This window comes from Trichoderma gamsii, assembly GCF_001481775.2.
Source record: "Trichoderma gamsii strain T6085 chromosome Unknown Scaffold_15.2, whole genome shotgun sequence".
NCBI lineage: Eukaryota > Fungi > Ascomycota > Sordariomycetes > Hypocreales > Hypocreaceae > Trichoderma > Trichoderma gamsii.
This window is the reverse complement of record NW_020171352.1, coordinates 676,648-697,774: the sequence shown is the minus strand read 5'-3', so window position 1 is coordinate 697,774 and position 21,127 is coordinate 676,648. Positions and strand designations below refer to the sequence as shown.

The window sequence follows — 21,127 nt, the reverse complement described above, 5'->3', positions numbered from 1 at the left end:
AAGCATCGCGGACACCGAATCTGCTGTACGAGCCGGGCTACTCCATACTGGGCATGGTCAGCATGAGACGGTACCGTTTGGTGCCAATAATCGTCCCCATTGCACTTCCCTTCAATGTTCCCTTCCAGATCCTCCATTCTTATCATGCCATGCGTCCCCTGGCTCAAGAAGCGCAACTCTTTCGCACCAAGAGCATAGGCTAAAAGGTGCGCCGTACTCCTTTAGGCCGCGGGACTTCTCCGTACAGTCTCCCGGCACCTTGGCGCGCGGTCTGGATGCGGCATAGGCTGTCGCGGTGACCAGCTCCATTACGACATCGTGCTTTGGGCCAAGAGGAGCGGGGTGGGTTCACGATCATTTTCCATTGTTGCCCAAGTCCAAGACACCAGGCAGGTCGCTCTGCGCTCGCCGCCATGGCAACGCCGGACGCGTCTCTGCTCTCAGAAAAGGGCAGCATGGCAGAGCACAGAGGGCCGCCTGACCAGAGTCCAGAGCTCGCCGTGAAACCGCGCAGGCATTGGCGTGCAAGTCTAAATAAGCACCGCCGGCCTAGAGCCTACTGGCATCGCCATGACATCAAGATGCGCGCAGCCACTGCCTATTTGCTGCGCGGAGCAGGAGCTTCAGCCACGCGAGGCCGTTAGTGGCAGCTTCGTGTAGGATAACCAAATGCCACTTTCGTATAAGCGGCCATCACGGCGCAGAGGCCAGCGGTCTCGCCCTCGCTGCGCGCTGCCTGTACGAAAAAAAGCCCACACCACCATCGCAAGAAACCCGCCCTCTGCAGGTCCTTTTACTGTAGGCCCCCTGGCCTCAATCTTTAGTCGATACGGACAACTCGGCGCTGGTGGTGCCGCCGCCGCCTGTGATTGGCCCGACCCTGGGCATTTCTGCCCTGGCCTATCTCGCAGCCTATCAGACGCTGCGCTGGCATCGCAGGTACTTGCGGTACTTGGGGTACCTGCGTGCTAGCGGCGGTACTTTGGATGCGGCAGAGACAAACAAAGGAATAGAAGAGGAAAAAAAAAGTCCACGTTCACCCCATGTCCTTGGCGGTAATGAAAAACCGTCGCCGCTTTCCCATGGGCTGTCGTCGGCCTCGCCCTTGCTTCTCTCTTATTTAGGTGACGGCCCTGACAGCTGGCACGCCTTAGGCCCTTCTTTCTCTTTCCCTCCCGCCTCTGACCTAAAGAGAGAAAAAAAATCCTTGACCGGACCTCCATTCCTCTTCTTGCAACTCCATCACCGCATTTGCATCAGCATCAGCATAATAGCCCGTCTTCTTTCTGAAGCCCTCGCCAGCCCCCGTTCTTGGAGTTTGCTCAGCTGTGGTCTCTGTGCCTTTTTTCATCTCTTACTCATTTTTCGTGATACCCCTGTGGATTTGTTTGTCAGCCAAAACAACTTCGAAAATGCGATCCTCCGCCATCTTCGTCGCCCTCGCCGCCACTGCGGTTTCGGCCCAGACTGTTCCGACCTACAAGAGCGCTCTGAACATGACCATTGACCCCAACACTGTTCCTCAGCAGCAGCGAGGTAAGTCATTCTGACTTCTTGTTTTTTTTTTCTGCCATTTTTTCCCTGCCTTTTTCTGCGGCGGAATGCTTCCCATGGCAGGCTTGTGCGAGGCGCTGTTTTCCCTCTCAGTTTGCTTGCTGCAATTTTGACGATAATTTTGGTGGCTAATTCTACTCGTATTTCCAGCTGTTTGGTGCCAGGGCCAGACCAACACTTGCCAGGTCCTTTGCGACAATAACACTGACCAGAATGACTGCAACCAGGTGGGTTCATCCGCAATTGCTGATCGATCGTTGTCTGGGGAATAAGCGCTGATCAATACTCGTCTTGTCACAGGCTGAGCTCACCTTCGACTGCACATGCGCTTCCAACAGCTCGGCTCCTGGTCTCCAGTACTACACCCAGACCCTGCCCACCTTCATCTGCCAGCAGCTCTTCTCCAGCTGCATCCAGTCCAACGCTGGCAACGCAGATGGCCAGGATGAGTGCAAGAGCAAGATCCAGAAGCTCTGCGCCACCCAAAACCCTCCTACTATCGCTGAGATCAGCAAGCAGGCCGATGCTTCTACTGCTGCCGCCACGACCACTTCCAGCTCTTCTACCAGCCACGCCTCCACCACCTCTGCCGACCAGTCTGCTAGCAGCTCTGCCTCGTCGACAAGCTCAAAGGCCGCTGCCGCCGCCACCATGGCCCCTGCAGGAGCTGGTGTTTTTGCCATGGCCGCCGCTGGTCTGGCCGCTTACGCCCTCTAGATGAGCTGAGCGACCCAGTCTGAGCTGCTGGTTTTATCTGGCGACCCAGTCCGTGGTAATGGTGCGTGCTTTAGGAAGGAAAGAAAAGGGGCACTGGGTCAATGCTTGGACGAGGAGCCTCGCTTCTCCATGAACCACTTTGTTATCTAGTACACTTTGTTTGTTTGATATCACCACCCCCCCCTTTTAACGAAACCCACGACAACGAATATGATCGAGGGCATAATGATGGTTGCGTGTTTGTTTTTTCACCCCTTCGAGTTCTTATTTTCGCGTTTACAAGGTCACATGCCGTGGTTATGCCTGCCACTCGGCCGCCTTTGCATCTAATCTGTTGAAGGCGTAGTAAGGGTAGTGCCGCGTCGACTCGGAGGGGAAGATTCTTTTTGAGTTTTATTCACATGGCAGAGGCGAAGGGGAGTAGGACAGCTTTTTTGAGGCATACAAAAATGCAAAAAGTCGTTTGACAAAAGATGAAATGTGCACATCTGATGATTTCTTTGTCACGTAGAGAGCATGTTGTATGTTTCAACGCTACTCAACCAGTTGACTGTCCAGGTTCATTGAAACTTTCAAGTAGCTGATAGGATGCTGCCTAGTTGAGTCTGAAGTTCTTGCAGACTCGACTGCTACACAAGTTTTGCTTTAGACAGCATTCTGACTCTGGAGTAAAGCGCACGCCCGAGGACGTAGATGGAGATTTGTATGGACTCATCTATAAACTCATAGCACATCGAAAGATAGGCACATTCAAGTTTGGCAGACATTCGGATTATTATTCAATCGTCGCTCTACAGCTAGATTGTGTATATATTTCCTGTCCCCAAACAGCAGTCAAAGTAAACAAAAAACCCAAAGTTTCCAGATAGTAGCCCAGATTAGCCCGGTAAACAATTGGAATAACTACATTTCACACGCCATTTCATGCCGCAGCTTGATACTGCTCTTCCTTGACCTCCCTACAAGAAATAGATCGGCTCATAGTATTGTTTCTTCCTCCTCCTCCTCCTCCCTTGTAACAGAGTGCTTTTGTTCAGATTCGTAAATCTGTTCCACGCTCCCCTATCATTGTCTATAATGGTTGTAAAAAATCAAATGCTCATGACACGTCTCTAAAAGATATAAAGAAAAAAAAATTGAATGCAGGGGAAATCCCAAGTCAGCGAATTTAGACGCCGTTGGTACCGTTGGTGCCGTTGGCGCCCTTGGTGAAAGAGACGGCGAGCTCCAAAGCCTGGAGAACATCGTTCTTCAGGTCCTCGGCATCCTCAACACCGCAGCTCAGTCTGACCAGGTCGTCAAAGACACCAACAGCCTCACGCTGGTCACGGGGGATACCGGCGTGGGTCATGCTGCTGGGGACCTCGCACAAGCTCTCAACTCCGCCCAGAGACTCGGCGAGGGTGAAGATCTTGGTGACCTGGCAGAATCGCTCGGCGGCAGCGTGGCCACCGCGGATGCGGAAGGACAGCATACCACCGCCCATGCCGTCGCGGTGCTGCTTGAGGGCGATTGCGCGGTGAGGGTGGGAGTCAAGGCCGGGGTAGTTGACGGCAATGACGTGAGGAGAAGCCTCGAGGGCGTGGGCAACGGTGGTGGCGTTGGTGGTGGCCTCGCGAGCACGGAGGTGCAGCGTCTTGAGACCACGGTGAGCCAGCCATGAGTCAAAGGCCGAGGGCACGGCGCCAATGGCGTTCTGGAGGAAGCTCAGGCGGGTCTTGAGGTTGTCACTGTTGAAGGCGGCAACGCCCATGACGACGTCACTGTGGCCGTTGATGTACTTTGTGACGGAGTGGACGACAATGTCGGCGCCCAGCTCCAGGGGGTTCTGGACGTAGGGAGACATGAAGGTGTTGTCCACAACGACGAGGACGCCGTGCTTGTGGGCAGCGGTGACGACGGCACGGATGTCGACCAGGCGGAGGGTCGGGTTGCTGGGGGTCTCGATCCAGATCAGCCGCGTGTCGGGGGTGATGTGCTCGGCAATGTCGACCTCAATCTCGGGCGTGAAGGTGACCTTGACGCCGTGAGCCTTGGCGACCTGCGTGAAGTAGCGGTGGGTGCCGCCGTAGACGTCCGAGACGGAGATGACATGGCTGCCGGCGGCCAAGCTCTGCAGGATGATGGCCGTGGTGGCGCTGCCGGAGGAAAAGGCCAGGGCGTAGCGAGCGTGCTCGAGGGCCGCAACGGCAGTCTCGAAGTTGTCGCGGTTGGGGTTGGAGGAGCGCGAGTACTCGTAGATGCCCACGGGCTTGCCTACGGCCGACTGGGCAAAGGTTGTGGACAGAGAGATGGCCTCAATGACAGCGCCGGTAGCAGGGTCGATGGGAGAGCCCGCGTGGACGGCCAGAGTACCAAAGGCGTGCACCGGGGTCGGGGGCCGCACGGGCGTGGTGACGGGGTCAGAAGTCACAGGAGGAGACATTGTTGAAGTTGTGATTGCGAGAAAGAGGTGGAAATGTAGAAGAAGAGTTGGGTCGTGATGTCGAGGCAGATGCGATCTGGACTCAACCGCTCCCTTTGTGCTGAAGCTTTTTGGAGGGGCAACTTTTTTTATGCAGGGTCTGCTTTATCTTATCGGACTTTGAAGGAGAAAGAACCCTGATGTCGTCTTCGGTAGAGAAAGCGTCGGAGCGATTGTGTCGATCAACACGCAAACCAATGATCTTCGTTTTCACAATTGAAGAAAAAGAAAAAGAAATTTAGGAGGTGGAGGCGAGAAGACCCTTAGAAATAGAAAAATTCTGGCTTCACGCGAAGAACAAAAAAAATTGGTAAAAAAAAAAGAGGGAAACTCCACTTCAGGGACGAGAGCAGAACAACTCTAAAAATGGTGTCATCCAGCCGAGCTGTGGGTAATGGGTGTAGTAGCGGCGATAGCACGTCACCGGCTCGTTTTGGGCAGTTTCTGCTGCGGATTATGGATTACAGTACAGGTACCGATTTCTTTTTTCCGCAGGTGGGAAGCTCGACGCCCTTTTTATGCAACAGGCGGGCTACAAAAGGACTGCCTGAAACTGTTTCGTGGCACGCAATGCGCAATTGCAAATCACATCATCTGCGTCGAAGACAGAAGCTTGTCTTTGTAATACGGGCGCTTCTGCCCTGCAGTATGTAAGCCACCTGCTCAACGGATACTGCTCCGTATTGCTAATGTTGGCGGCGCGGCCTTTCTCGATACTTCTGTGTCATGGCGGCATGCAGAGGCGCATCACCCCAAAAAGCCCGACCGACAGCCGCACCTCCATTACGACGAGTATCGGCGGGTAATTGTACTTGTTTCTCTTGGAGGGTAGCACTGCGTCTCATCGCGGCAGGTGGGATGTGATGCCGTGTGGAGGGCTGGAGTACTGCGACCTGGCGATACTTGTGGCATCCGATACGCTGCTGTTTTGCGTTCTCGATCTGTCACCAGCTGAATCTCACCGCCCCTTCCCAGCAGTTATCAATTAGATCATCGATGGCCTCGGGGCCAGAGCCCGTCCATAGCTTCAAACGGCGATCTACGCCGTGCTGGATAACTATCCGCTATCCGATTAACCCACTTCTAGTGCCATGCGACACGGCGTTTTGCCCACGCGGCGTTTTCGCAGCGCATGGCAGAAAAGCCATCTACGAGGCATCTACGGACTTTATGGTGCAGATTGTTTGGTGTTTTGGAGGAACGATGCAAAACTCCTTCGGTGGTGAACGAGGCCGAAGTATCCTTATCCATCTTCCTCTTTGGGCAATGGCCCTGGGTCGCATTCAAAGGACAATCTCGGACCAAGCTAGCTACATGGACTATGGAGAGCATTAGTCGTCGCAGATGGATTCCAGCACCGGCCAGCGCCGGCTCAGACTACACACGTAGTGGACTCTCTTATAAATCATTTCTCGACCAAAAAGAGAGCAGGAAAAAAGGACGGTTTGTCAACAGTCATGCATGCGGACGTCCACCGAGCTGGGAGCTCCATCGAACACTTCTACAGTAGTGTTACTTCGATAAGCTGTAGGAGGTATTCACGTGGCCTCTTTTGTGGCGGGCTCTTACTAACATGCATTGTGTGAGACAACGCCTTTTTGATGGCGTTATTTTACATAGACTTTTTTGTTAGTAGGTAGGTTTTGTAAGATACAGTAGGGTATCCAAAGTTCAGGTGCACATACTGATAGCAATTTCTTTGATACTCCCATAAAGCTTTTTGTATGTTTTATTCTAGTTTTCATCAACTATTTCATGTTCTATTCAAACCAAAGCGACATCGGGTAAGGTACCCCACAAGAAATGCTATACGTCACCTCTTGCTCTGAGAGCTATACTTGTAAACACCAGAAACCTCTTGTTGAAATCATCTTCTTGCGGCCGGAGTGAATGTCAATGCTACCCATGATCTTTCAATAGATACCAATGCTACACAATGGCAGCAACAACAGAAACAGTTACGGTGCCTCTTGAGGCACTCCCCAGACTTGAATCTGGCAGTGCCGTTGCCGCGTCTTCAATCACCCTCGAACCATTTTCATCGCGAGCAAGGTCCAACCAGAGTCACACAGGCTCTGAGGCCGCGGAACATGCGACTAACAATGCTGTATTGACGGCGGAGACTACAGCCTCCGAGCAAGAGGAGTACCCCGTAGGCGCAAAGTTCTGGTTTACGGTGCTGAGCCTTGTCATTTTGCTCATTCTCGGCGGCCTGGATGGCAATATCGTCGCTACGGCAGTCCCGAATATCACCGACTACTTCCACACCGTCGCGGATGTTGGCTGGTACTTGTCTGCGTACAAGCTCTGCGTCTGCTCTTTTCAATTCCTGTTCGGCAAGCTGTATAACATCTTTCCCATCAAAGTGGTGCTGCTGACTGCCATTGCCACTTTTCTCGTTGGCTCGGTGCTCAGCTCTACAGCGAGGAGCTCTTCCATGTTCATTGTTGGTCGAGCTGTGACGGGGCTCGGCGCAGCGGGCATATTCGCTGGAGCTTTCACGGCTTCTGTCCATATTATGCCTTTGCGATGGCGTCCCGTGTTCAACGCAACGCTGGGAGGTATTGAGAGCGTGGCCGTCATCTCCGCGCCTCTGCTTGGTGGTGTTTTGGTGCAAACCCTCTCATGGCGCTGGTGCTTCTATGTCAATTTGCCCATCGGTGGCCTTGCACTAGTCGTCACGCTGTTCTTCTTTCCGAATCTCAAGGCTCATGGCAGCGACTCGGCGGCATCTTGGCAGACCAAACTTGGCCAACTGGATCTTTTGAGCACCGCTGTCTTTGTACCTGCTCTGACTTGTCTGTTTATTGCATTATCTTGGGCCGGCCTGAAGCACCCTTGGAGTGATGCCAGAGTCATTGTTCTATTTGTTCTCTTTGGTCTGCTCTTTACCGCCTTCGCTTATATACAGCATCGGAAGGGCGACGATGCTCTGCTGCCTCTTCGCATCATGAAGCAGCGTAGCATCTTGGCCGGATTAATCTTCAGTCTGTGTACGAATGGGGCGATGAATGTGCTAGAGTTCTATATACCTACATACTACCAGGCCGTTCGCGAATACTCGCCTGCCAAGAGCGGTTATATGATGGCGCCTATCCTGGCTGGCTTCATGATTGCTGTCATCTTGAACGGCGCAGGGACCACGATATGGGGATACTACGTGCCTTCTATGATGCTTGCGTCTACTCTCATGCCGTTGGCGGCGGGACTCATGACAACTTGGCAGGTCAGCACCAGCTTTGCTCAGCTCATCATCTACTCGGCCCTCGCTGGGTTTGCAGGCGGGATTGGTTTCCAGGCTCCCCAGAGTGCTGTTCAGACTGTTTTACCCGCGTCTGATGTGCCGCTGGGCTTGTCCGTTATTCTTTTTGCGCAAAACTTTGGGCCAGCTCTCTTCGTTGCCGTCGCGCAGACAATCTTCACTAACCAGCTGTCTACGAATTTGAAAGGGCTGGGTATCGCATTGAGTCCTGGAGAGATTGAAAAACTGGGTTTGACAGACCTGAAAAGCGTGATATCTCCAACGCTGTGGAAGGATACACTGGACAGCATTGACAAGAGCCTTGTGCAGACTTGGTATCTCGTCATTGGACTGACCTGCGTCACCATGATTGGGAGTCTGTCCATGGAGTGGCGGTCTGTTAAGGAGAAGAGGCAGTGAGAAAGCTGTAAACGTTGGCTGATAACATATTACTACTGCTTGTGCATCATTCTACAAGATGCTTATTTGCCTGTTGGCCGAGAGTTGTGAGTTGGGATCCTGATAGTGACACTCTATGAGTTGGCAACTTGAACAGCCCATCTTGTTGGACCGGATGTCGGTGCAGCTCCGCACAAAACGTTCGGTTGGCTTGATCCTGCATATGGTGCCGCACTTGTTTCCATAAATAGGCAGATAGTCACAGTAAGATGGCCTAAACTAGAAGCTCACATTGGAGTTTCTGATCCTACTGCTTTGCTAGCATGCTACCCGCATATATGTATATGCACATGAAGCTTACGAAGAGAGACTCGTCACTTGATAGATAACGTAAATCATCTTACACATTTGCGTCAAGATGGCCCCACCGACCAACAGCGAGCTGAATGATAAACGGGAAAAGCATTGTATTGCTATCTCGCCCGAGAGAAAGTACTTTCGGGTCAGCAGCACCTTTGTCAAGCGAAGCCTTCGACCCTGCGAATGGCAAAAGCAGGATGGTTATATGCACGTTTCTTTGTTCAACATGGAGCGTGTCCTCAATGAGGGTGCATGCCTTTTGTTTCTTGCAGACACCGGTATCCCGCTCCCAAAACTACTTGGCTGCTTCGAAGATGACGGCGCAGCATACTTGATTACCGAATATGTGGATGGAGTTGGAATGAACGATCTTGACGCTGAGAGCCAAGCCGTTGTTGCTGAAGAGCTACAAGGCCATGTACTCACGCTCAAGAAGCTAACATCTGACCTTTGGGGTGGGCCAGATAAGATGGTGTATATACCCAGGCATTTGGGACATACTGCTGTTTACAAGCCAGGCTAACTCACTGTTAGGTCCTTCCGCCATATCGTATTATGCGCAAGTCTGATGGGCGGCCATGGAGAATGCGTCGGCGGAAGCAGCATGATCTTGTGTTTTGTCACAACGATCTCTCCATGAACAATGTCATTGTTGATCCAGGCACGCTCAAGATCAAGGCCATCATTGATTGGGAATATGCAGGGTTTTATCCACCTGAGTTTGAGTTTCCGTTCTATCAGAGATCAGGGCCATCTATTGCACTGGACGGCGAAGTGGACGATTTTGAATCATTGACGCGGATGATTTCTGAAGATAGGGAATAGGGAATACGAAGTCTGTAAATACCTACTTGTGATGTCGTCACGTTGAATATAAGTTCAATAATCTAACAACAAGCTCCGGCTTATCATGCAATACGCAGAGTACATGCAGTGCTCTAGCGGCCGATCCTTGCAAGAGGCTTTCGCGCGCATATGAAAACCCATTAGATTACCGTCCAGATATGGTCTTCAATGTTCCAAAGGCAAACGTTGACGCAAATCATTTACTCCGGGCATAAATTGATAAGACGTCTTGGCTTCTCATGTTATTGTATCTGGGATCACATCAATTTGACCAGGATGCTTCGTATTACTCCATATCTGCTTTTGACTCCTTATATGGGGTACTCCATGGCTCGCCAAACGGCCCTTCACCCGGCACTGCTATTCCGAACGGAAAAGCTGCACAAACTCAAAAGGAAATCTCGCTAATCGTGGCTGCCGCTCACCCTCGTTGCCGGTAATGGCTGTAAAGTGTTATCGATGCGTCATCTATCTGATGCTGTCCCCATTGAGACAATGATCTCTGAACCAGCTGAGGCTTGGACGGATGACGCGGGCGTGTTGCTCCAGCGCCTCGGAGAAACGAGCATCCGAGCTCATTTTGGCTGTGGCTGCGCCTCTGCAAGCTGGCTTATTAACCAAAAAGAGGCTTCATCAAGGCACCGGGCTCGTACTCGTAAACATCAATCGCCAATCCAGCCCTTTGGATCGCCCCTCCGACGGCTCTTTGATAGTATCGAAACCATACTAGAAGGTTGGCATATCGCCGTCATTTTCTGGCCACGGGCACTCCAGCTCTAGCCGTTCAACATCGCTGGACGCTGCGCAGTTGCATCGCTCGACAGACCCGGAGCCGACCGTCGGATTTCGCGACTTGCCCCTGCAAATCGCCTGCAGCATCACCAAAAGGCGCCTTTCACTCGGCCCGCGTGGCGATGCCACCAGTGCGTGGCGCATCTAGAATCGTCGCTGCACCTCTGCAATCTCACCAGCGAATCCGGGACTCTCCTTATGCCTCCTAGACGGTCGCACAAAAAGTCGCGCGCGGGGTGCCGGCGGTGCAAAAATCGCAAGATCAAGGTAAGGGAAAAAAAAAAATGAAGCTGAAAGGAATGGACAAGCACCTATATCTTGTCATCCGGAAACTCCTAGCCAACAACTTCTATGCCCTGAGATACATGATACTGATGCGATCCATCGTCTTGTTGCATAGTGCGATGAAGTCCATCCGCGCTGCGGAAATTGCTCCAAACATGGTGTCATGTGCGACTTCGAGAGCCGCCAAGTGCTCGAAGAACTGCATACACTTCCCACCCCGGTCACCAGGAGCCCTCAAGCCCCAGTATCCGCGCCGACATCATCAGGCTCGATGACGATGACATCGACGACAGCACCATCAACAGCAGGCATTCCTTCGTACGACGACCATCGAATATCTCCTTCACGGCTCTCGCCTCCTTCTACGTCCTCAACGCCCTCCCTCACGCTACCCTCCGTCCCCATCATCACCTCCATGACGAGGCAAGGAGACAGACTTTTGGAATTTCAGCTATGGCACCAGTACATAAGCAGCACGTCCAAGACTTTGGTTATGAACTCCCCTGCTAGTACGGACATTTGGCAAAAGGACGTCCCACGCTTCGCTTTGGAGGGGAGAACGTATCTGATTGACGCGGTTCTCTCTGTCGCTGCGTTACACTTGCGCTTCAAGAATCCCGAAGATAAGGTTATGATTGAGGCATCCCATGCCTACTCTGCCTCTACCTTGGCGGAATATTGCCGCTCACTGAACAAGGGTATCACCGCGGAAAATGCCGACGCCCTGTTCCTCACTTCATGTCTTATCGCGTTCCAGGCCACTGCTTCTCGTCTGTTCATCAAGGAGGATAGCGACCTGACGGATCCGAGCGAATCGCACCGGCGGTATGCATTGCCTCTTTCTTGGTTTCATGCTTTCCAGGGCGTCAAAACCATCGTCGCCACATCTTGGCAATGGATTCGAAACAGCGCCACACTCAAAGTGGTTATCGACTCTCAGCCTGGCTCCATGTTGGATCTGAATCCGCTTGGGCCAGAATCCTTTTTTGGCCACCTTCTCGATGATCTAGACGAAGAGCTAGAGCAGGAAGATGAGAGTAACAGAGCCGCAACCAATCAGGGCTACTTCCATGCTGTCTGTGTTTTAAATTGGGCCCACAAGAATCAGTACGCTCCCTCTGCATTGGCACTTCCGTCAACTGTATCACGTCGTTATGTTGAGCTTGTTGAGGCTAAGAGACCTCGCGCGCTCGCCATTCTGGCCTGCTTCTTTGCATTGCTCAAGCGTATGGATAACGTATGGTGGCTGGACGATGTGGCTCGTCGAGAGGTTATGGGCCTTGTGAGTCTATTCGAGACTGGCTCGAAATGGTGGAGGCATCTTGAATGGCCGATCCGAATCGCTCTATGGGACGGAGAGGCTGATGCCATCCCGGCTGATATATGGGGTGTGGAGCGGAAGGAGAACCCTCCTGCAGACGGAGGCGTGCTATCCGCCGAGACGATATTGAATCATATCGACCTTATGGCCAAGATGATGGACAGTACCCAAGGGCCGCAGTCAATAGAGTCCATCCCCGTGGTGGGAGACTTGGATGGCTTGGTTCCACCGCCACTCGACTAGAATTCCGAGTGACCATTCTTGGGATATTCGCCAATACTTGGCACCCGGCACCCCCTTTCAGAAGTGTATTATTTGCTGTTGAGGTTGCAGCTACTTAACCTCATTCGGAGCATTCGGCCTTGTTCAGGAGAGGAGGCGCTGATGTATAGATTACCACGGGAAGATGTACGAGCGTGGGAGTTTTGTTTTTTCTGTGTCTTCTTGTTGGGAGATGGGTTGTCGCTTATTTTTATTCCCCCTTTTCTTTCGAAGCTGCAATGTAGCTATCACTCTTATATGTTTATTTTCCTTTTCTTTTTTTTTTTTACAAGCGATTCTTAACTGGGCGTTTGGAATGGAGGTCTATGGTCAAAGACGATCTGATGATAGCAGGGCTCGTGGATTACTTCGGAGTCACTTGTTTGATACTGATATGGAGGACGATATGACACATAATATTACGGGGTTTATAAGGAGTCAAGATGAATTTGGGTCTGGGTTAATTGCATCTAGGAGTCGTGCTGCTAGAGTCGTGCCGTGAATGCGAATGCAATTGTCAAAACATCACTGAATCGTGAGACAACGGATGTGAACCAAAATATGTGAATGCTTATGAATCTAGATCCATCAGTTCATCTCATTATGATGTCTTGATACTATAAAACAAAATCTCAGGACACTATATAGCAGTGATCGATAGAAGCCGACTATAAAGCCGCCCAAGACGCCAAACTCCAATTCCCAGAATTTAAGCACGCCAGACATCTTTTTTCCCTCCTTCCCTCCTTCCCTCCATTCTATTAGATTCTTGTTACCTTTGCCAGTTTATTTCTTTGCTCGCTTCGAATCATCAACTTCGACAATGTCGTCTACCTCAGCGGCATCGTCGCGAGATCTCTTCAATCCCTTCATCTTTCTTGTCTGCATCTGGCTCAGGTCCTGCTTGCCCAAGTGGACACGACCCAGCTTGTCACCCATTGAGTCCATGGAGACGTTCTTCTTCGTCTTCTCCTCCGTGCCGCGGGCCTTCCTCATCGCCTCCTTGAGCATCGCCTCGTCTGCTTCCCTCATGCGTCCGACCCGCAGGTCCATGCGGGGACCAATCTCCTCGACCTCTACGCGGGGCAACTTCTGGCCGCTGCGCTTGGTGCTGATGAGGTATACCCGCAGGTGGATGGCGGGCTTGGCGTCGCCCTCGCCGGCGGTGTCCTCGGCGGCGATGGAGACGATGTACTGCAGGCCTTCGACGTCGATCTTGTCCGCGGTTTCTCCCCGGAAGAAGTCCATGAAGAAGCTCTTTGCGAGCGTGTATTCGTTCGGCACGGGGCTCTCAAAGGCGCTGCCCGCGAAGAGCACCATGGGCCGCATGCCAATGGCGAACTTCTTGGTCTTGAATTGCGTAATGGAGCGGTAGCTCTCCTGGTCGAGGTACAGCTCCAGCATGTCCAGCACCTTGTGGCCGAACGTGCGGATAAACGTCAGCGCATGGGGGCGCTTCTTTTGTGTGCTGCCAAAGACGAACAGGCTGGCGTCGTTCTTCTCCGAGAAGAACTCGATGGAGGCGGCGTCCTCAAAGGGGTGGATGGGGTTCTTCTTGGTGAATTTCTTGGAGAGGGGCTGGCGCATGGAGAAGAAGTCGTTCATGGCATCTTGGACGACTTGGGAGCAGTTGTTGCCGCGGAGGAAGAGGCATGTTTTGGGGTTCTCGATGGCTTTGGGCTCGCGCTTCTCGAGGGCTCTCTTGGAGCGAGCGTTACGAGGTTTTCTGGAAGAAAGTTTTGCGTTAGATTTGACTCATGGCCTGGAAATTTTGCTAATGAAAGCACTGGGTAAGATTTTGGAGACTTACACTTGGCGAAGCATGGTGGAATTGGCAATGGGATTTGTTAATCGCTGTTTCTTGCAATTATGCCAATCGCCGTGATGCCTTCTTGATGGGACAGCCAAAAACGAAGAAAAAAAAAGTCTTATCGATAGCATCAACGGCTGCTAGTAGGCACCGCCACAGCCCAAGCGCGGAATAAAGCCACAACGCATCTATTTCCGACCCCACAGTCACGTGTAGCCCCTGATGAGCGACGATATCTATTCTAAAGCTTACCAACCCGGACGGACCGGCGACAGCCTCGGTAGGCCGATTTCCCCACACAGCATCAAAACAAACCCGTCCTTTGGCCTGCAGGTGACGTGCCTGGAAGTCGCCTCTTTGCATCTTATTGCCTAAGCCGGAGCCGCTCTACCGTCCTAGCCCTTGCTTCTTCCCGTCTAAGCGCGTGTCTTTCGTATCCGCTAGCCAACGAGCATCCCAGCCGCGGCTGAGTCTATCTTCGACTTGTTTTCATCTTTCTGGCTGCCTCTCTGCTCAGCTTCTTCTTACCTTCTGTCCTTTTTTCTTGTTACTAGAGCAGCCGCAGACGCGATCGATACCCCTTGCGCATTTCATTACAAGTCATACAGCCAAGATGTCGTTTATGGGAGGCGCAGAGTGCTCGACGGCTGGCAACCCCTTAAGCCAGTTTCAGAAGCACGTTCAAGATGATAAAACACTACAGCGAGACCGCCTCGTTGGCAGAGGGCCAGGCGGTCAGCTGGGCGGCTTTCGTAGCTCGCCTGCGAACGCTCCCCAGGATGAGGTACGTTGTTTATGGTCGATATATGCGTGTTTGTTTATCTCGCTATGAGGACGCGCATTACTAATACGCGATATGTCTATGGTTTTGTAGATGATGAACGGTTTCCTCAACGCTGGCCCTGGTCTTCAACAAGAGTTTCCTACCTTACCAGGCGGGCCTGCTGCCCAGCTTGCGCCTGCGCCGCCGCGAGCGCAGTCAGTGTCGCCATCATGGGCTCAAGATTTCAACGCCCAGCAGCCCAACATGGATCAATTCGCACCACTCAGGCCTCTGTTCAGCCCCGAAGAATTTGCTCGCTTTCAACAGTCAAACCCGGCTGCCGCTGCCGCAATGGCGCCTCAGATGATCGGGGACTTGTCTTCCGCGATGGCTCAACCCACGATGGCTCAACGACCGATGATGGGTATGAACATGGGCATGAACATGGGTATGGGATATGGCCAGCCCATGATGCAGCCGATGTACCAGCAACAGCAACCTATGCAGCAGCAACAACAGGACCTGAAGGGCAAGGGTAAGATGGTTGAGCTGGACGACAGCAAGTGGGAAGAGCACTTTGCCCAGCTCGAACTCCAAGACAAGGAAGAGGCCAAAGAAGCTGAGAAGCAGGCGAAAGCTGCTGAGGGAGAGTTGGAGCAGATGGACAACCATCTCCAATCGGAAACTAATGAGTTTGGTGATTTCGAATCTATTTGGAAAGGAATTCAGGCTGAAACTGCTGCTGCTAGATCGATGGTGAACGACCAACAATACTTTGACCAATTTGATACCGAATGGGGCCAGGATCTCATGCCTGACTTCAATGGCCCGAATGATTGGGGACGATTCGCCGACCCAATTGTTGAGAAATACATGTTTGAGGAAGAGAACATCTTCCGTGAGCAAAAGAATGCCTTTGCCGAAGGTGTTCGCGTTATGAAGGAGGGAGGTAACCTGTCCCTGGCAGCCCTGGCATTTGAGGCCGCAGTTCAGCAGAACCCGGACCATGTTGAGGCTTGGGTATACCTGGGCTCTGCTCAGGCCCAGAACGAAAAGGAAACAGCGGCTATTCGTGCCTTGGAGCAAGCCTTGAAGCTCGATCCCAACAACCTCGATGCCATGATGGGTCTGGCTGTTTCATATACCAACGAGGGCTACGACAGCACGGCGTACCGCACGCTCGAGAGGTGGCTGTCTGTCAAATATCCCAACGTTCTCAGTCCTGTAGATCTTCACCCTGCCGCTGATATGGGATTCACCGATCGACAGCAGCTGCATGATAAGGTCACCAGCCACTTTATCAAGGCCGCTCAGCTTAGCCCTGATGGCGAGCACATGGACCCCGACGTCCAAGTCGGACTTGGTGTACTGTTTTACGGAGCCGAAGAATACGAAAAGGCAGTAGACTGCTTCCAATCAGCCCTTCACTCTTCGGAGTTGGGCACCACAAACCAACAGGAGCAACTTCACCTGCTTTGGAACAGGCTTGGTGCTACCCTCGCCAACAGTGGAAAGTCAGAAGAGGCCATTGCTGCTTATGAACAAGCTCTGTCTCTGGCGCCCAACTTTGTCCGCGCCCGTTACAACTTGGGTGTGAGCTGTATTAACATCAACTGCCACCAGGAAGCGGCATCTCACTTCCTTGCCGCTCTTGACATGCACAAGACGATTGAGAAGTCTGGCCGCAGCAAGGCGTACGAGATCCTGGGTGACGGTGCCTCGGGTCAAATCGACCAGGCTCTTGACAGAATGTCTGCTCAGAACCGCAGCAGCACTTTGTACGATACCCTCAGGAGGGTGTTTACGCAGATGGGCAGGAAGGATCTTGCAGACAAGACGATTCCTGGCGTCGACCCTGACATTTTCCGACCCGAGTTTGACTTTTAGAGACTCTTTGTTGAGCAGTTCGTTGAGCATAAGATTTTAGCGCATCAATGAGTCGACACGGCCTCATTGCACTCGAGTTACGTTTTTGATCCATCTCATGACATTGGATTTACGATGAACAATTTATGTTCTTCTCTCATTGGGTAGAGACGAAAAGAAGGAAACAAAGGTGGGGGGGAAGGTCTAACGAGAAAACATTTTTTGTCTTTATCCCTTAGGAGTATAATAATTAGCTGGGATGCAGCGCGGGAATTGGGCTTGGTTTTTTTGAGAATACATATGCAGAAAACAGAAGGAAATACGATTGATGCTTGGTTTAGATGAATATACTACAAGCCATATATGGTAGATTCAATTGATGTTATCTTCTACGTTGTGTGAAGCTTGGGTTGAACTGTATGTTGGACACCAGCGTGGTGGCTCAGTGTTTTCTCCTATTGTGTCTTATCATGTATGAACAAACGCTCATCCATATTGTTCTCATCTATGACGCATTTCAACCCCGATGACCGCACCTCAGTCTCACTCCTAGAATAGGTCCCAGTTCTCCCGTAATGTGTGACGCATTCGTCTTTCTCTTTTCTTCCTGATTCATGTATTTTTTTCATGGATTTATACATTTCTATACCTTCACAACCTTCCTTTTTTCCCCATAAATTATATATGGAATCCGTATCGTGTCTCTCTACCTAGGTGATATGAGAAGACATATCTGTGAAGTGACACGATGTCACGACGTTTTGGGCAGTTTCAACCAGCCTCGTGACTCTTGAACGTGTTGTAGTCGAACGCCAGCTCCACAGAGCCATAAATGCAAGAGACAAATTGGAGTAAGTGGCTGGTTGATTGTGCAATATTGTGAGGCTTAGCATGTGTACAACCTCACTAGGCAAGCCTCACCGTGATGAAAAGATAAAAGGGGCGGGATACTTTGCACTTTAATTGTAATTTAATTCAAGGCTCTCTCCCGCTTGCGTCTTTTTATTATGCAATTTCGTCCTTTTGTCGTACAGAACAGCCTTTATACTTTTCGCAGGATCGACAAGCCTGTCAAGCCCAGATCTCGGGACCTTGGGGTAACATCCGCTATCTGACGAGGCAAATACACACACCCCTTTGCCCCTCCAACTTTTCTTTTTTTCATCTAAGTATTGTTTACTGCCACTGTATCACAAAGCATTCAGCTCCTTGCTTCTGAGCAGACCCGCTTGCTCATCATCGCTTCCGGTACGGATTCAAAGTATGCCTCTTATCATGGCGTGTAGTGGCTGGTTACACAGCCCAGTGCAGCCATCAAGGTGCCAAGTACATTTTCGAACTTTATTCCAATTGATTAAGCATTATTGGAAGGTTAATTGTTGATATTGCAACTCTTCTATTGAAAACATTGTGGCTGGCGATCCAAAACTGAAGACGGCGGCTTGGTCAGGTGGGTTCTATATTTTCGACCCATGAGAAAAGAACATCAGAATGAGGCAAGAATGCGCTCCAACATCCACAAGTTTCTATGATTTCCAGGTACCAAAAGGCCAATGCAAATTGTGATTCGTTATTATTACTTGCTTGTGACGTCTTTGCTTTGACCTGCGTGTCGAGAATGCGGAAAGACCACGTTGTCGTTTTCTTTATAAGGTGGGTAAATAAATGCCTACCCACGTGAATGTTCATCATATTTATACTCAATCATTCATTTAGTATGAAGGAGCATGTAAGAAAAATCTCTGTATTTACAGGGAAAAGATTATGGAGGAAGACTCACATCAAGACAATCATTTATACAAACTATGTTTTGGCTACCAACTTTTTAATCGTTTGTAAGAAGGGCCTAGAATTTTTACTAATAACCGCTTTCTGATATTTACATAGTAGCAGTAGTCATTCTGAGCCGCTGGAATTTCAGTGCATAACCATGAGCAAGTCTCACTGAAGCCAATATGCTAGTCGCTGATGCAGTCGGATAACAAATTGGCTTTCTGCTTCTCAGTTGAGTGTAACTTTCGCCGTCGTGAAGAGCCCTGATAGTATCGGGCTCCCGCGATCTGAGAGACATACGAGTGAAAAAAAAACATATCTATTTGCCCGTGTCTGGAAAGGGGATGTCCACAGTAGACTCGGCCGAGATGGCAGACGATTCCGAGTACCGCAGAGGCCATTGCAGAAATAACAAGCAGAGTTGATATAGATTGCATTGAAGGGTATGTAATGACGTTAAGAAAAGATGTCAAGTCTGAATTGAAAGAAAGGCTCTATGGACACACTCGGCTTCTATCGCCGCAACGCTCAGGCCGCTTTTATAAAACATTGCGATCGATATTCTACTACGCTTTCTGAAAGATCAACTACGAGATTGTGCCTCTCGTAAGCCCATGATGCAAAGACAGAATCGGTCGCATGACGAGATTTGTAGCAATTCTTCACTAAGAACTAACATACAAACTTATTCTTTGGCGCTGCTCTCAGATAATCTTCTCGCGATCACTATTTCTGAGATGGACCTAGAAGATGGCATTGTAGTCTACAACATGAACCTGGGGAGCTCTCCCTATCCCGAATCTAGTTCAACGCATCTTACATTTACCAGATATCCATGCTCTAACATGGGAGAAGAATATTCAGATATTGGGAGAACCAGGGACGAACCATTCTATTGAGCTTCCTGATCCTGCCACGAGACTCATCAACGGAAATCTCCACCAAGGACGCTCATCAAACAGCCATCTTCTGCAACACGAGCCGGTGTCCTAATGTCATTCACCGTATGCTATCAAACTTGAGCTAAATGGAGCGGCAGTGGTAAACTTTAGCCGTATGATCTCATTCTTGTCCCTGGACAGCGTACGTCCCTCATCTCAACGGATTCAGACATTTACGCTTTCAATATGTTGTCTGGGGGCGTTCATCTCGAGCTAGAAAGTAGTGGATACCTACATAAAAAGGTCTCTTCTCCCGTTGATCGCAGGCGAGAAGGAGCAAGTGGATTCACAGGGCGAGATATACCGTGCACGGTAGTTGGAGATGAACTAAGATATTGGGATTAAGAGAAAGCTCATAGCCTCCGGCTTGAAATGATCACAGCCAGAACAATCAAAATGTTCTGGGTCCCAATTTGCCGCGTAGTTTCTGGCGGCTTCTTCTGTCACATTCGTTTTCGATGTGGCAAGTACTTTAGAATCATCATTAAGATTCTACATCTGCGTATTCTTTCTCCTTATGGCTAGTGTATTATCTAAAGATGCCTCTCTTTCTGAATGAAGCCAAGATAACGTATGCTATATTGGATCACCAAACTACAAGCAATGATTCTCGTTCAATTTGGCTTGCCTACAATCGTTCTACTCCTTAATGCTGCATACACAAGGGGTGGGGGGGAATACTCCACTGCACATCGGATCCAAATTATAAAGATAGCCAAACCGGGCAGTTGCTTTTTTTTTTCCACCGCATGACACACATAGTGTGTTATTGCAGCCACAATAAAACTTGATTAGGGGAAGAGACATTTCTCAGATTGGCTGTACTAATGGTACCTGCACTCATGACTGATTACGCACTGCCAGCCACAAGTCTCACATCGTAGCTTGCGCGGAAAGAGGCTCCATATCAAGTACTAGTATCAACGTAGAGAGAGACATTTGCCAACGCTCCCACGAGACCTCATACACGGGAAGACGGGAACGTACTGGTTGTTTTAGCGAGGGGAGTCACATGGAGGGTCCAGAATCAAGATTGGCGGCGTGTCCCATTTACGGTGTAATAACAATTTAAGAGCTTCGATTGCTCCAATAAACTTTCCGCCCCCAGCAATCTGGATCGGACGAGGGCGATCTGGCAACCAACATATTGGACCCATACGCTGACCAACAGCACGGGATCTGTTTTAGATGGAATTACTTCTGAGACTTCACGGCTGGTACCGCTATTAGCAGGAGTAATTGCATCAAGCGTTCTTGCTCCCCCCCCTTGGGCTCTATACAAGGTCTCGGATCATTCACGTCCTTTGCCAGTTAAGACACTCAAAACAGGCTGCTTTAAATGAATCCTCCCAAAACCAACGGAAATGTGTGGCATGAATTAGGACATTCCCTCTCTCCGAGGTCAAGGATATGTGGTAACGAGAGTGTACCTGCATACGACAATCAGACATCTTGCATAATGACAAATACTGTACCTTTGAGCGGTGTACTTGTACAGTGTACAGCAGGAGTTCATTTCGATCATCTCTGGCGCCAGATGAATGCATCCCCATCTCCTCGGATTGCCAAAATATTCCACAAAGCAAAACGCCTTTATTACAGCACGCAGATCGCTCATTTCCATCCGCGTACTTAACAAATCAGAATATTTCTTGTGTTCCATGAGGCGCGGTGAGGCGGCGCCACCGAGAGAAAGCAAAGGGCGCCTCGAGGCTTGTGAGCCACGGCGTACCA

The 21,127-nt window shown here is 50.6% G+C and overlaps 7 protein-coding genes across 7 annotated transcripts; 5 read left to right on the top strand and 2 right to left on the bottom strand.

Annotated features, from left to right (window-relative positions):
* Positions 1–1,412: 1,412 nt before the first annotated feature.
* On the top strand, positions 1,413–2,271 carry TGAM01_v205120 (hypothetical protein; the record flags this gene model as incomplete). Its single annotated transcript, XM_018808724.1, has 3 exons — positions 1,413–1,536; positions 1,705–1,781; positions 1,855–2,271. 3 exons carry the CDS (start codon positions 1,413–1,415, stop codon positions 2,269–2,271), a joined length of 618 nt encoding a protein of 205 aa, XP_018658039.1.
* A 1,168-nt stretch (positions 2,272–3,439) lies between these two features.
* On the bottom strand, positions 3,440–4,696 carry TGAM01_v205121 (cystathionine gamma-lyase; the record flags this gene model as incomplete). The annotated part of the gene is made up of 1 exon (XM_018808725.1): positions 3,440–4,696. The coding sequence occupies one exon, from the start codon at positions 4,694–4,696 to the stop codon at positions 3,440–3,442; it is 1,257 nt and encodes a 418-aa protein (XP_018658040.1).
* Positions 4,697–6,671: 1,975 nt separating this feature from the next.
* On the top strand, positions 6,672–8,396 carry TGAM01_v205119 (hypothetical protein; the record flags this gene model as incomplete). The annotated part of the gene is made up of 1 exon (XM_018808726.1): positions 6,672–8,396. The coding sequence occupies one exon, from the start codon at positions 6,672–6,674 to the stop codon at positions 8,394–8,396; it is 1,725 nt and encodes a 574-aa protein (XP_018658041.1).
* Positions 8,397–8,793: 397 nt separating this feature from the next.
* On the top strand, positions 8,794–9,560 carry TGAM01_v205118 (hypothetical protein; the record flags this gene model as incomplete). The annotated part of the gene is made up of 2 exons (XM_018808727.1): positions 8,794–9,207; positions 9,270–9,560. 2 exons carry the CDS (start codon positions 8,794–8,796, stop codon positions 9,558–9,560), a joined length of 705 nt encoding a protein of 234 aa, XP_018658042.1.
* A 1,375-nt stretch (positions 9,561–10,935) lies between these two features.
* TGAM01_v205117 (hypothetical protein) lies at positions 10,936–12,222 on the top strand (the record flags this gene model as incomplete). The annotated part of the gene is made up of 1 exon (XM_018808728.1): positions 10,936–12,222. The coding sequence occupies one exon, from the start codon at positions 10,936–10,938 to the stop codon at positions 12,220–12,222; it is 1,287 nt and encodes a 428-aa protein (XP_018658043.1).
* Positions 12,223–13,026: 804 nt separating this feature from the next.
* TGAM01_v205116 (valyl-tRNA synthetase) lies at positions 13,027–14,064 on the bottom strand (the record flags this gene model as incomplete). The annotated part of the gene is made up of 2 exons (XM_018808729.1): positions 13,027–13,966; positions 14,051–14,064. 2 exons carry the CDS (start codon positions 14,062–14,064, stop codon positions 13,027–13,029), a joined length of 954 nt encoding a protein of 317 aa, XP_018658044.1.
* Positions 14,065–14,663: 599 nt separating this feature from the next.
* Positions 14,664–16,700, top strand: TGAM01_v205115 (hypothetical protein; the record flags this gene model as incomplete). The annotated part of the gene is made up of 2 exons (XM_018808730.1): positions 14,664–14,834; positions 14,925–16,700. 2 exons carry the CDS (start codon positions 14,664–14,666, stop codon positions 16,698–16,700), a joined length of 1,947 nt encoding a protein of 648 aa, XP_018658045.1.
* Between the last annotated feature and the right edge of the window lie 4,427 nt (positions 16,701–21,127).